Here is a 13523-nt window from a genome sequence, read left to right as displayed (position 1 = left end):
TTTAAGCTCTTAATGTAAGTTGTCGTCCCTAGTCTTTACGCATATGTTTTTACTCATGACGAAATGTTGCATTCATTTATTTTCAGTAGCAAGATCTATTTAACAAAAAACACGTGGAGCGGTAAATCACCCATTTACTGTCAGTGGATTTGGCATGGTCTGATCACCGATTTTGCGAATTTCCTCTTACATCAATGTAATCTAATTGAGCTGTAAGACATTCTTTTATCATCGATTTACTTGTTAGTAGCTATCCGCTGTCGGGTTGTGCTATGTACAACTAATGACTCAGACATCCACGTCATATCTGTTTAGCCAATCGTGAAGATTGCGGTCAAATGGAAACGCAAGAAACAACTCATTTCCTCTAAGGCAATCAATCGTGACGATGATGCCGAGCCGTTTGTGACGGTATCTCTAAGTAGAGATCTTCGAACTACAGGCCACCGCATACGTGGCAGTCCTCGAGCTGGTTCATCTTCGGTAGAATCTCGATTAAGGCCGTTCCTTGTAAACATCTCTCTAGTCACAACACCCGTTCCAGTTCCACGAGAATCAGATTAGCTTTTCGAATCACACCATCGTCGTACCTTGGAGCATGGCTTTTGGATTGCGCCCAGACAATCGCATTGCACTGCTCTTGCTCATCGCCAAATCGGCTACCTCGTTCTACATAGCGCCGACAAAAGTCCTCCGTGCCTCTCTTTTCAATTCGAGAAGACCGCCACTATCTAGGCGGACGGCTCTCATAGATCCCGGCCAAGGTCTGGAATCCATACAGACTACAATAAATGGCCTCCCTTTGCTTCTTCCCAGCTACATTCATGACATTTTTGCTGCCGAGGATCACCCGTTTCGATATGCTTTCATGTTTCCTACGGTAATGGCTGTGTCTATTACGTGCCAGTCCGCGGGCATCGGCGGAGCTGCTCTGCTGAGCCCTATTTTGCTTTTAATATTTCCGTTGCTAGGCCCCGAGTATCCTTTACAAACCGCAGCCGCCGCGATTGCCAGTGCCCTATTGACTGAATGTTTCGGCTTTCTATCGGGCCTTTCCGGCTATTGGCGGCGAGGGCTGGTCGACTGGGGAGTTGCCTTTAAGTTCTTGGGATTGGCCCTACCCACGTCCTTTGCTGGAGCGCTGTTGGAGCCTTCGCTGGCGGGAGAAACGACGTTTCTGCGAATCTTGTACTCTACGCTCATGTTGACACTCTGTGCATTTCTACTGTTCAGCGAAAAACCAGTAGCACTTAGCGAGGAGTGCGATTTTTCAACACAAGAAGACCCAATAATCCGCACGAAAACGGCTGTCGACGGCACAGTTTTTACCTATCTCGAGCCAGACAAGTTAACGTGGAAAACAATTGGAGCAACTACCGCTGGAGCTTCGCTTACTGGTCTACTTGGTGTTGGAATCGGTGAAGTGATTTTACCACAACTGGTACGAATATCTTGCATGCCGCTGCCGGTCGCTGCTGGTACATCAGTGGCTGTAGTAGTCCTGACAGCGCTGACGGCCGCCACTGTGCAATTCTCAGTCCTGGCCAATGAACTCATGATCCTGAGCCCAGATTTGACGCTTCAGGCGGCTCTTGGGCAAGTGGTACCTTGGAATTTGGTGCAGTACACGGTGCCTGGTGCTGTAGTGGGCGGACAAGTCGCACCCTATCTAGCTTCCAAACGTGTCTTGGACGATGAGACTATCGAGTCCATCGTGGCGGCACTGTTTGGTATTATAGGCGTAGCGTTTGCTGCGAAAGTAGTGCTTTCGGGGTAATTTATACCGAGTCTATCATTCTTAGATTTACGCGGCGCATCAGTGTTTTCGATGAACGGGCAAGCGCAGGGTAGAAATGAATCCTAGACTGATGCCTATAGATTGCTATTAGCAGTACAGTTGTTGACGGGGAAAGAAATAGCTTGACTTGTTTGAGACTGCCTGTCTCTTCGGGGATCACTACTAACCATCAATGACAAAGAAGTAAAAGAGTCCGGAAAATTTCTTTTCTAAAATCATCCGGTATTTCAATCACATGTTCAAAAACTGAGTTCAACGTTGCATATAGGAGTCATCAATGCTTGAGATGCAAATCTTTCTAGAATTTCCTGGCTTTCGCTTCATCGATTTTAGTTGTTATGCGTAGCACGATCGACGGACTGCAAGCGCTCGACATCATACCGTTTCTAATCGGTGAACCATAAAAGCGGAAGAGAGCCCCTGTAGTGTTTCCTATACAAAGGTATAAATTGTATGTATTCATGCTACTACCTATGTCACAGGTTTTAGCGACGGATGACTTACTTACCTTATCCACAATTGACAGGGATAGCCGCGCCGAGACACAATTTTTTTGGTTCTATGGTACTCGGGAAAACGTTTTGCATAAGCGCTGTCCTAGAAAACCCCTACGTCAAGCATTACATGTGGGGTTCATACCCCAAGTCTATCAGACAATTCTATAATCTTATGTTTTTACGCCTTTGATCGTCTACGAAAGTATGTGTCAAACATAGCACTCTAAACATCCGTAGCGTCAAGGCATTTGTACCAAACTTGACAATGTCACCAAATGATTCTGATACAGCAGCTGCGGCAGCACCCAACAACCTGCTCAACAAAATTGGTGCACTTCCAAGATTAGCAACAGATATTGCAGCAGAGACTTATTTGCATCATATGGAAGCAGGGGTTGATCAAGATCCAATTTTAGAACAAGACATGGAGTCACCGGTACAGCTACTAGTATTTCCAGTTCTGCCCAATTCTGCCTTTGGTAACAATATCTTTTCCAAGGTAGGAGCTGTCCCTGCTGTAGTAGCGCACCACACAAACTGGTATGAAGATGATGAAGCTACTCTAAGTGATACAAATGGCAGTGTGCCAATCAAAGACTTTGGTATTTCCACACCTATTGGTTAAGTCTTGGGTCCAAGATCTGATATTTGCAGAAAGTACTCAAGGCTGGAATTTTCCTGCTGATGTTTCCACCCAAACAGCTCACCACTATGTGTCAGCTAACAAACAATGCTCTTGTGCAACAGAGCAAGCATATCATCACTATTGGAGAGCTCCTTTGATTTTTTGGAATAGTCATTCTGACAACAAAGTTTGAGTACACAAGCCAATCCCAGCTCTGGTCCACAACTGCACTATCAAAGTATATTCCTGCAACATGCTTTGGACAGACAGGAATGTCAAGACAGCAGGTTTAATGACATATGGCAATGTCTCTGCTGGAGTGAATAGCCTTCTGAGTGTCCAGAAGGTATGAGTTCACAGAGCTGCTGATGGAAACTTGCTGATGGCTTTGCAGCAAGGTACAATGATCATCAAAGTACTGCATTCAAGCCCTCCCACATGATTTGTGTTGATGAGTCAATCTCCCGCTGGTATGGGCAAGGGGGAGTTGGATTAATCATGGGCTGCCTATGTGTGTTGCCATAGATTGAAAGCCAGAGAATGGCTGTGAGATCCAAAATGCGCCATGTGGATGTTCCGGAGTGATGCTTCAGTCTTGATGCCAGGAGCCCATTTGTTTGACATCAATGGAGACAGATTCAGCAATTGCCAAATGCTGACCCAGAGAGAATTGAAATTGTTGTATCACAACCAAAAGCAGCGGAATTGTACTTTACTATATGCGGAATGGTAGCCAGGCACAATTGTCATTGTCAGGATACCCTCATGATTGAAAGGAAATTGGGTACATTAGATTGGTCCATGAGGGTCAACTTATCAATTTTTGGTATGCTTGTTGTTGATACCTGGCTAGCTTAGAGTCAGTGCACAGGGCATAACACGGGTACCGGGAAAGATGAGAAACAGAAAGACTTCTATACTTACTTGGCTGACGAGCTTGTGGATAACCAATATGACACAGTTGGAGGCAACAGAACATTGGTCAGAGGGGGATGTTCTTTTGCTACGGAAATAAGTCCAACACTTTGCAGGATAACGGGAGAGTGCCATCTATCCCCTACAAAAAAGACAAGAAGGGACAGCAAAGGGAACTCAACCAGCATTAGGCTACAGGGAAGGTGCTTGGTGTGTTCCAGTAAGTCAACACATGTCTGCTCCCTGTGCAATTATGAGGGAAAACCCAGTGGTAGAGAACCATGAATTTGCTGCACCAAAAATGGAAAGCTGTGCTATTCTGAGCATATGGCCACCTCCCATAGTGAATAACGTACATTTTATTTAACTTTTCATGCATTCGACTAAAAGTCTCGAAAAGATAATACAATTCTTGACCACCATGGTCAAAATCCAGTTTTGCGTTGAATATTGTACTAGAGCTACACAATTATCATTTAGTTTTCGCTTTTTTCGTGTCCTCTTAAGAGGACAAGCGCCGGTCGCCCAGACAGCAGCACCCAGGAAACAAATACGGCCTTTGCGTCGATAAATGCACCTGAAAGGATCAATCTCGACGACATGGGCTCGATCAGCTTTGGTCAGAAGAAATGCAGAACCTTGCTGATTCAAGGAAAGTAACTGAAAAGAAGATAGCAAGTGTGCTATGTGTTTGTAGCGACAAAGCAGCTGTATCAATAGTATCAGCGTGTACCTTCGTTGCATCGTTTCATCATGTGGAAAGCGCGAGTGATGCCATACGCATCCTTCGACACGAGTCCTACACGGTGTTGATCATTGCGACCGAAGACCAAGAACTGCTAAAATACTGTACTGAAAGAGGCGCTGGAGTGAAATTCAACCTGCTGCGCACGGCTATCAAATATTCCATTTCGACGGCGCGTATTGTCTTTAGCGGGATGGTGCATGCGAATCTATCCCTGTTCCGTGCATGCATCGAATGTGGGGCTGACGGAGTTGTTTCCACAGTCTTGGATCTGGAGACTTCCGTCCGCGGTCTACTTATACCTGAAGAAGCATTGTTGACGTCCGAGCAAATTTCGGGGCTTGTATGCAAAGGTGTCATGTCTCGCCGGTGGACACGAGAAGATCAATTGCGCCGTATTGCAGGTGGGCACACAACATTTCGATTGCAGCAGACTCACAATTGGACAGCCCGACTTCAACAGCAGCTCAAGCTGCTTGGAAACACGTTGCATACTACTAACCAGATGCCGAAGGCAATTATGCGTGTTGTCCATGTCTCCGATACTCACAACCTACACAGGCAATTGAACATTCCGCCAGGGGATCTCTTTCTACATTCTGGAGATATCTGCGCTAACTATTCCAATCAGACTGATCTTGTTGAGCACTTTTGTGATTTTTTGACCTGGATACAGACGGATGTAGCACCAAACTTTAAGAAAGTCGTCTTTATTGCAGGGAACCATGACACCTATTTGGATCCTAAGCACGCCAACAACAACAAGGAATCCTTCCAACGGGCAAAATCAATTCTTCAAGAGTTCCTCCGAGGCAATAAGAGTGTCTGCTACTTACATGACACTGCAACCAGGTTCCGAGGTCTCACAATCTACGGATCACCAACATGCATATGCCGTGCGGAAGCCCTCGGTAAGAGATATTTATCAAATGGATTTGAGTGTAGTAGGCAAGAACGCCAATCACTTTGGCGGCAGATTCCTTCTGATACTAATATTCTGCTGACACATGTGCCTCCAAGTGGGTTGGGCTACGAAAAGCAAGGGGCTACCTGTCCCTACCTTAGAGGCGAGCTCTACGAAAACGCCGATTTCAAATTAGCTAGAAAGCATCTGTTGCTACACGTCTTCGGTCACGTGCACCCTGCTTTTGGAATCCAAGAAATTCATTTGGAGACTAGCTTTAGGTCCACCTTGTTGTTGAATGGATGCCAAGAGAGAATACTCCGCGCTGACGCTTTCTGCGGAGGTACATCCTTAGTTGTCAATATACCTACAGAAACAGAAAGCGCGATAAAGAGTCCACTGTTTGCTGTTCCAGACAAATCAGGCATCGACTGCTAAAAATTGGAATGGTCTTTTTCTGGGAATGTGATCGGAAAGATGTCAGTGCTGGGTTGAGAGCGTGTACGGGACAACAACTCGCTAAAATTGGACAAGCCGGGGCAAGCTGAGTCAATTGCATCACGCTCAAAGATGGCCTCTGGATGCCGCTAGAGTTAGTGATCTATCCTCCAGACAGCTCGGTTACTCTACCATGTCCGAATTGAACGCGAGTAGATAGGACGTTTTTGGCTGTTAATGTAATCGGTAGTCTCTCCATTCCGCTTTATCGAATTCCGTCAATTGAGGCTAGAGATGCAACTGACTCTTCTTCAGACGCGAGTCCTTCGATGATGACCACTTAAATCCCCCGTTGTAAAAGCATTTTGGTCCCAACGTGAAGTCAAGATTTTTTCGGGACTTTCGCGAGCAAGCCTCTTACAAAAAAACAGTCTCCAACTCTGAAAAATTGTGAAGTGAATTGAATCTACCAGCGAAGGCTGGCCCAAGAAAAGGCTATGAGCGTTAAGGCCACAGAAAAAAGGAAAAAGGGATCGCTCGGTTCTAGCTGTCCTTCAATATATGCATGGTCTGACATCTCGGGCTGCTGCATTTGCTCCAAAACTGGATCTTCAGAACCGAATAGGAATGGCGGAGGTCGCAATGGAACCGTTGGGGTATTTTCAAATTCTTCAAGAATGCGCAGAGATGGGGACAAGGGTTTTTGTGCCTTCTCGCGGGCTACAAAAAAATCCGACAGCGGTACTTGCGAAAGTTTGCGCGGAGACAGATCATCCCTAGCCCCGATGTGGGCCCGCTGTACTAAAAATGGATACGCGTCCACCATGGACTGTTGAAGGCTATGCGATGTCCCGTTGGCCCGTACGTACTCCATAAAAGTGTGCGTGTATCGCTCAATTGAAGCAAGCCCAATTTCCATGTCAGAGTGATGTGCGTACGACGACTCGTCCCGGAGTGAACTCCCAATCACGGTGACATTGGGAGCCGTTATTTTGTCACCGAGCGTAAACGCTTGACACGTGTCGGCCACCAAAAGGACCTGCCCGTACAATCCGTCTCGATGCATCTGATCCAGCGTCGAGGCAATTTCCGTTGCCAGCAGTTCTTCCACATCTTGGAATTTGAAAAATTGATCTCCACCGTGTCCCGTCAAGTAGATCAAAATGTGACTATCGCGATCCGACTGTAGCTGGGCGAGTCCTTTGCGTTGCCGTCCTGTCAAAGCCAAGACCAAGTTTTGTACGGTTACATCCTCACCGCGGTAGTCTATTTCTGTGGTCTTATCGTACAAGGATCGTTTACGATTTCCAGGGTACATCACGTTTTTCAAAACGTTGCGTGGGTTAATAGCATATTCGTCCGCGAGCATAAGGACAATGTTCTCGTCGCGAAATCCGTTGTCTTTTAAGAGAGTGTAGATCGACAACGCATTGACTTCGTGGCGATAATTAAACCAGTAGCGTGATGAACCCACAATGACGGCATGATTGGACGTGTGGCTAGCCAACGACATGTTCGTCATGAAGCAAAGACAAAGGAAGCGGAATAGCACTTGTGTTGTCTTTGCCGCTTTTGTAACGATTAAAATACAGGAGTGCTGTCTCATTTCTGTCGCGTGCCACGAATGGCTTGGGTTCGTAGTTTGTTGTCAATGAATTTAGTTCCTTGCTGCCACGTTTTCCGCTTCTTGTCTATGTTCACAATCTTTGGTGCCGGCTTTTCTGTCAGGAGCGTTGATAGGATTGGTCGATTGCAAAAGGGACGCGCTCATTGTCACAGTCAGCTAATCGGCATACAGCGTGAAAGTACACCCGCCGCTATATACCAAATCCTGAATCAATGCGACAAACTTTTCTGGCGACCGACGAATTTCGACGAGCCTCTCATTTTTTCGATGGAAGTCTAATACAAATCTCTGTTTTCAGCTCCATGCGCTTACCAGCATAATCATGCATTGTGCAAGATTGTATATCACGCTAGCTTCCAAATTTCGAAATGACCAATCCGATGGCGGAACTTTGCGGTCGAGCGATTGGAGCGGTTGCCGCTCCGGTGGTAGAATGTCTCGACGTGGACGGCGTCGTACGTAAAGTGGACGTGAACAGTCTGTTGCAACGTATAGACATGAATGAGTTGCTGGACAAGGTTGACATCGATCGGCTGTTAGATAGGGTTGATCTGAACCGACATGTTGCCAAAGTGGACATCAACTCGGTATTGGAGCGGGTAGACGTCAACGATATTGTTGGCCGGTCCGATATGGGAGCGATCATTGCGCAATCCACGACCGGCGTCTTTTCGCAGGTTCTGGACAAACTACGTACACAGCTGGTTGTGGCAGATTTGATTTTCTTTCGTATGCGCCGCTTCCAATGGAGCCACGCAAACGGTGGGCGCCTGCCGCCGTCTCCCGGTCCTACCGCTATCAATGGACCTCGCGCTGCTCGCTGTCCCAAAGTACGCATCGACCAAGCCATTGCCGTACAAGGTCACTTCACCGGCTTCATTTCCAAAGCCGTTGCGATATTTTTGGATACTTTGTTTGTAACACTCAGTTTTGCGGGCATTATCATTGTCCTACAACTCTGTTGGATTCTGTTTGTCAGGGATACGGACGCAGATACAGTACGGAAAAAAGTCAGTCGTGACACCCTGTGGGTTTTTGTCATGTACTGTGTATACTGGGTACTCTGCTTTTTCTTGACCGTCCTTGTTACCGGACAGACTCTCGGCATGGCCATTGTCGGCATCAAGGTCGTCTGCAGCCGCACCGGCGAGGATGTATCGCTGCGACAAGCGATGGTGCGCACCGCGATCCTACCTCTGACGACGACCGTGCTGCCCATATTGGGGATCATGGGAATAACCCGTCGCGACGGTCGCTTGTTGCACGATGTTGTGGCCGGAACGGGAATTGTGTACGCGTGGGATGCTCGCATGGCCAAGGTCCGTGCCGTTGCCATGAAACGCGTTCACCAGACTCGGGCGGAACACTACCAGCGGGGCAGCAGTACGGACGAAGCCCAAGAGGCCGAGGCCGCGGCCACGGGAACCAATCCAGGCGCAGCTTTGTTGGAAGAAGTTTCGTACGATGATGCCAGCATGAGTGAACCGTCGACGTCGGCTTCGTTCTCCTACGCCACTTTTCGAGGCGAATCGTCATGAGGTTTGAGAGTGTAGACGGCGTGGTTCCAGTGGCAGAGATTTCCGCGTATTCTGTTTTTCAGAATCAAATAAATTATGTAGGCAAACCAGCATTGCGCTCCCAGTTCCTTTAATGAATAGTTCCAAACTACTCTACATGCACATTATTGTCAATCTGGAGGATACCGCAGTAGTTGATAGCATGTTGCTATCTTCCGTTCGGCCTCACAGCAATCCAGCTTATCATACAGTGCATCTCTGGTAATATATCTTACAAGTATGTTACTTGGTACGCTGTGCAACCACATTTCTCGCTTGATGCTACTATATGACGACCGGAGTCCGATCCTGATTATCGTTTTGTCCATTTTTCGACGCCAGCGACAGTTTCCATATTTCACACTCACATTGAAGGGATTAGACTCGTTGTTGGTTTCACTGTCAATGCCGACCAATAGAGTTGAATTTCTTGGACCATTGTAGAGCTCATTGATGGTCAATGACAAAACAAAACAGAAAGAGAGGTAGGGATGATTTTCCTTCATGAGGAATCCGGAACTTTGTGTACCTACTCCTACTTTTGGGTTTGTAGGGAATACTCACAGTCAAACATCATTATCTATAGTAGTTGGTAGTCTACTGTGCTTTCTGGAATCGGGTGTCTTCCCAACGTCGACCACCACCCTACCTACCCTTCGAATCCCTTCGCTTCCATTAGTACGGGGAAACAGAGACATAATGTGATGTGTAACAGAAAGCCGAATGCCGACGTTACGAAGCTGACTGAAGCTCTCCAGGCACCTGTACATGCTGGAAGCTTTTGAATAAGGAAGGACGCAGACTTATTAAGCAAACTCTTGCTGACTTTTGATTTCTTGTTCCGAAATGGAGCACTGCCAAATATATACTTTTCGATTGCTTCTTTGGATTGGTTTGCTTGCTCGGTTACGAGAAGTCCTAGGCTTTGTCGGCACCACTCACAGTTCAAACGAGTTGTACACGGTTTCGCTTTCACATCGGGTTCCGTCTAAAAATGACAGAAGCTGTCTGCATTCAAAATTACAGAATATTGCCGATGAAGGCGCTGTCGAACGGAGGGATCAACTTGCTCGGACAGTGTCGCGTCGGACCCGTCGTGGTTTTTTTCTGACTGCAGCAACAACGACGACGACATTTTTCTCCTCTACTGTTCTCGCCACTTCTCCCGCTTCAGCCGTGACACCCCCTAGTTATCTGGTACCAACCCCGCCATTGACGAAAGACACCTACTGGCCAATCGGCAAGGTAGCCTTTTCTTTACTACCGTTGGCGGGTACTCGAACGAGAAGGAAAACGTTGCAAGAAACAGTGATTCCCAACCTTATGTGGACGCACGATCAGATTCAAGGTATTGTGAACGTCAACGTTCCCGTGCGGCAGATTGTGGTCAAACTCTCAAATTCAAGTGGCGGTGGACTGTGGGTGTACAATCCTGTCGCACCAACCCCAGAGATGCTCCGGCATATGCACTCGCTAGAAGCCCAGCACGGGCCTGTCCGCCATATAGTCTTGGGCACAGTGGCACTCGAACACAAGGCTGCTTTTTGCTCCTTTTGTCGACAATACCCCAACGCTAGCGCCTGGGTTCAACCAGGGCAATGGAGCTTTCCCCTTAACCTGCCTTTGTCTTTCTATGGACTGCCCCAAGTAGGAAGCAACCGTCTTCAAGAATTGCCTACTACCATCAACCCTTCCGGAAGTAGAAACTCACTGCCTGAATGGGCCCACGATTTTGATTTCGAAACACTGGGACCATTTCACTTTCAATCGGTTGGTGCTTTCTCTGAAACGGCATTCTACCACAAGTCCACACATTCTCTCCTGGTGACCGATGTTGTTTGTTCCGTTACCAAGGACGCACCTGCAATTATCCAGGAGGATCCCCGCGCCCTTCTGTTCCACGCGCGAAATAATGCTATGGAACTAGCAACAGACGATGCGGAAACACGCCAAAGGGGCTGGCGCCGTATGGTTCAGTTTGGACTAGTATTTTTCCCTTCGCAAATTGAAGTCAAAACCGTATCACAGGCCTTGCGGGAATCTCAACAAGTTCCATCCCCAATGCGGAATTTGGGAGCCGGTGCTATTCCTGGCGACACCCTGTATCCTTGGAGCTGGAAGGACGATACCGTCGATGTGCCTAGTTTTGATGCTATCTCCCAAGACGGTAAATTGTTTTGTCCACCTATTCTCACCAAGCTGATTCTAGATCGCGAGCCCGTGGCAACCCTGGCATGGGTTGATCGCGTCACGACCCGCTTCGGGGATATGCAACGGGTAGTTCCGTGTCACTTGAACAATGCGGTGGTGCGGCCTGACGGAAATCTGGCTCGCGAGTTTTCCGAGGCCTTTGATCCGCTGCGGAGCACACTCGAGAATCCGCAATCGCAGCGTGCTTTGCCACAGGACTTGGCCTTGTTACAGCAAGCATCCGATATCTTGACCCGATACGGAGTTGTGAGTCCTAGCCAAGTGTGTGATGGCGAGCCGGCACGGATAGTTGGGCGCTTCGCACGGACACGGTCATAGGCGACCCGCAGCTTGCGTAACAACGAACCCTTTATACAAGGGTAACTAACTTGACCCAATCAGCTAGCTAGCTATAGCAACAACAAAAGATATATGTACACAAAATCTAGGAGGAATTGCGGATCGATTTTTGTAAAACGCTGTGCTTTGTGGTTTTCAGCTAGTTTTCAATCTAAAGCAGGGTTGGCGGCAAAGTTTTTGAGGGCAAAGGAACTGCCGCAGCCACAGGCCGATTCCGACTGTGGATTTTCCTGAACCTCGAAGCTGCTCTTGATCATTTCCTGGACGTAATTAATGGTAGATCCGCGTATGTAGTTGAGTGAGGTTTCGTCCACCACAACGCGGGCGGTACCGTTGCCGTCGCTATGCGGTTGCACAAAGACAACGTCATCCGCTGCGAGAGCTTCCTGGTCCAATTCGAATTGGTAGGTGAATCCGGAACAACCCCCCGCGTCGACGAATACGCGCAAATAGACGTCATCGAGACTCTGTTGTTTGCGAGCCGCCAAGGTGCGGACACGGTTCCAGCAGGAATCGGTGACCAGCAATTGCGATTGGTGAGTATCGTCGGCTGGTACGGTCGTTGGCGTTGGTAAGCTCGTGTGGGGACTACTTTTCTTCTGGTCGTCGTTGGAGGCAACCAGGTTCTCCCCCGAGCCGTGATCCGCTTTGGTTTGGGTCACCATCACCATACTTCGGTAAGAGGTTGTGGGAACCACGAGTGATGGTATGAGACTTTGTTGTGTAGTCGCAATACAGGTCGACGTGCGAATGGCTTGAGAGACCGACCGGACGGGCCGAAGGGCGCGGCCCAGCCGAATCGTTGCTCGAGTCGCAGCCATCTTCATCATACCGCTAGCAATAATAGATACAGACAGTAGCCGATACGGTCACGCTTTCACCGAAAACAATGGCAACCAAGCTATCAATGATATTATTAATAAAAATGGAATTGACAGTGAACCCGGATCGTTCCCATTGTGGCCATAGTGTCGCCGCAGTGGGATTGCTGGGCATCAATCGTGGTTGAGTCTGTGTCTGCACTACTACTACTACCCACAAGTAGCTTTCTTCGACGGGGACCGATGACGTAGATTCACTTATCTCCGGGTTTATTGTGAGCACTCCATAGAAAGCCGGCGGGTGTACTAACACACGTCGCCGAACTTCGAAGTTCCGATTGCCGAAACCGACGAACAAATTCCGAATCTGTTTCGGCATCTTTTTTTATTGTTAGATACCGGTCGGGTGTGTATCGTCAGGAGGTAACAGTAACTTACCAACAGTTAGCTAGAAACGCCACCGTACCAATATATTCTCGAATCCGCCGACAGGGAGCAGCTCTCCACAAGAACATACAAGGGACTACGGTACGGAGACATCTAGCTAGCTAGTTAGTCGTCGGGGCACTAGAGAGACCCGTCGCACCAACAAACGAGCATACGAACACCAGCTTTCACCGTCAACGAGCCCAGAAGCGATCCAATCGAGGACGCTACAAGCCAACTACTACTGCCCTCTTATCTTCCATTGCGTTCGGTGGGACTCTTTCTACTTGTCGACACACACACAAACACCAGTACACTCACAGGGGTTGGTCTTCTCTCGCTTTCGCATTCGACCTCTCCCTCTCTCTTTGTCCGGACTCGGAACTTTCCGTTTCCTTCTACGCCAGCATCCATCTCGGCTCCCACAACTTCCCGGCAGCTGATACAGTATGAAACTTGGCACGCCATGCTCTCCGTTGGTAATAGTAATACTGACCCTGATATGTATTGGAACATTCCCGACTCGGTGTCAAGGGCTCGTTGCGGTCCCGTCGTTACTATCGAGACGAGTCGTGCCCGTACGGCACGCGGCACGGATTCATATCAACCACGCCACACGGC

At 48.1% G+C, this 13523-nt stretch overlaps 6 protein-coding genes across 6 annotated transcripts; 4 read left to right on the top strand and 2 right to left on the bottom strand.

Moving 5' to 3' along the window:
* Nucleotides 1-598: 598 nt before the first annotated feature.
* PHATRDRAFT_40593 (predicted protein) lies at nt 599-1777 on the top strand (the record flags this gene model as incomplete). The annotated part of the gene is made up of 1 exon (XM_002184573.1): nt 599-1777. The coding sequence occupies one exon, from the start codon at nt 599-601 to the stop codon at nt 1775-1777; it is 1179 nt and encodes a 392-aa protein (XP_002184609.1).
* A 783-nt stretch (nt 1778-2560) lies between these two features.
* PHATRDRAFT_40592 (predicted protein) lies at nt 2561-2920 on the top strand (the record flags this gene model as incomplete). The annotated part of the gene is made up of 1 exon (XM_002184572.1): nt 2561-2920. The coding sequence occupies one exon, from the start codon at nt 2561-2563 to the stop codon at nt 2918-2920; it is 360 nt and encodes a 119-aa protein (XP_002184608.1).
* Nucleotides 2921-6646: 3726 nt separating this feature from the next.
* Nucleotides 6647-7595, bottom strand: PHATRDRAFT_30638 (predicted protein; the record flags this gene model as incomplete). Its single annotated transcript, XM_002184497.1, has 1 exon — nt 6647-7595. A coding segment is annotated over exon 1 (882 nt), but the record flags the coding sequence as incomplete, so codon positions are not given.
* Nucleotides 7596-7638: 43 nt separating this feature from the next.
* Nucleotides 7639-9087, top strand: PHATRDRAFT_49805 (predicted protein; the record flags this gene model as incomplete). Its single annotated transcript, XM_002184571.1, has 1 exon — nt 7639-9087. The coding sequence occupies exon 1, from the start codon at nt 7918-7920 to the stop codon at nt 9085-9087; it is 1170 nt and encodes a 389-aa protein (XP_002184607.1). The 5' UTR covers nt 7639-7917.
* A 767-nt stretch (nt 9088-9854) lies between these two features.
* Nucleotides 9855-11400, top strand: PHATRDRAFT_30636 (predicted protein; the record flags this gene model as incomplete). The annotated part of the gene is made up of 1 exon (XM_002184570.1): nt 9855-11400. A coding segment is annotated over exon 1 (1449 nt), but the record flags the coding sequence as incomplete, so codon positions are not given.
* A 431-nt stretch (nt 11401-11831) lies between these two features.
* PHATRDRAFT_7780 (predicted protein) lies at nt 11832-12197 on the bottom strand (the record flags this gene model as incomplete). The annotated part of the gene is made up of 1 exon (XM_002184496.1): nt 11832-12197. A coding segment is annotated over one exon (366 nt), but the record flags the coding sequence as incomplete, so codon positions are not given.
* Between the last annotated feature and the right edge of the window lie 1326 nt (nt 12198-13523).

The sequence above is a fragment of the Phaeodactylum tricornutum genome, chromosome 24 (assembly GCF_000150955.2).
Source record: "Phaeodactylum tricornutum CCAP 1055/1 chromosome 24, whole genome shotgun sequence".
Lineage (NCBI taxonomy): Eukaryota > Bacillariophyta > Bacillariophyceae > Surirellales > Neidiaceae > Phaeodactylum > Phaeodactylum tricornutum.
This window is presented reverse-complemented; position numbering and strand designations above follow the sequence as displayed.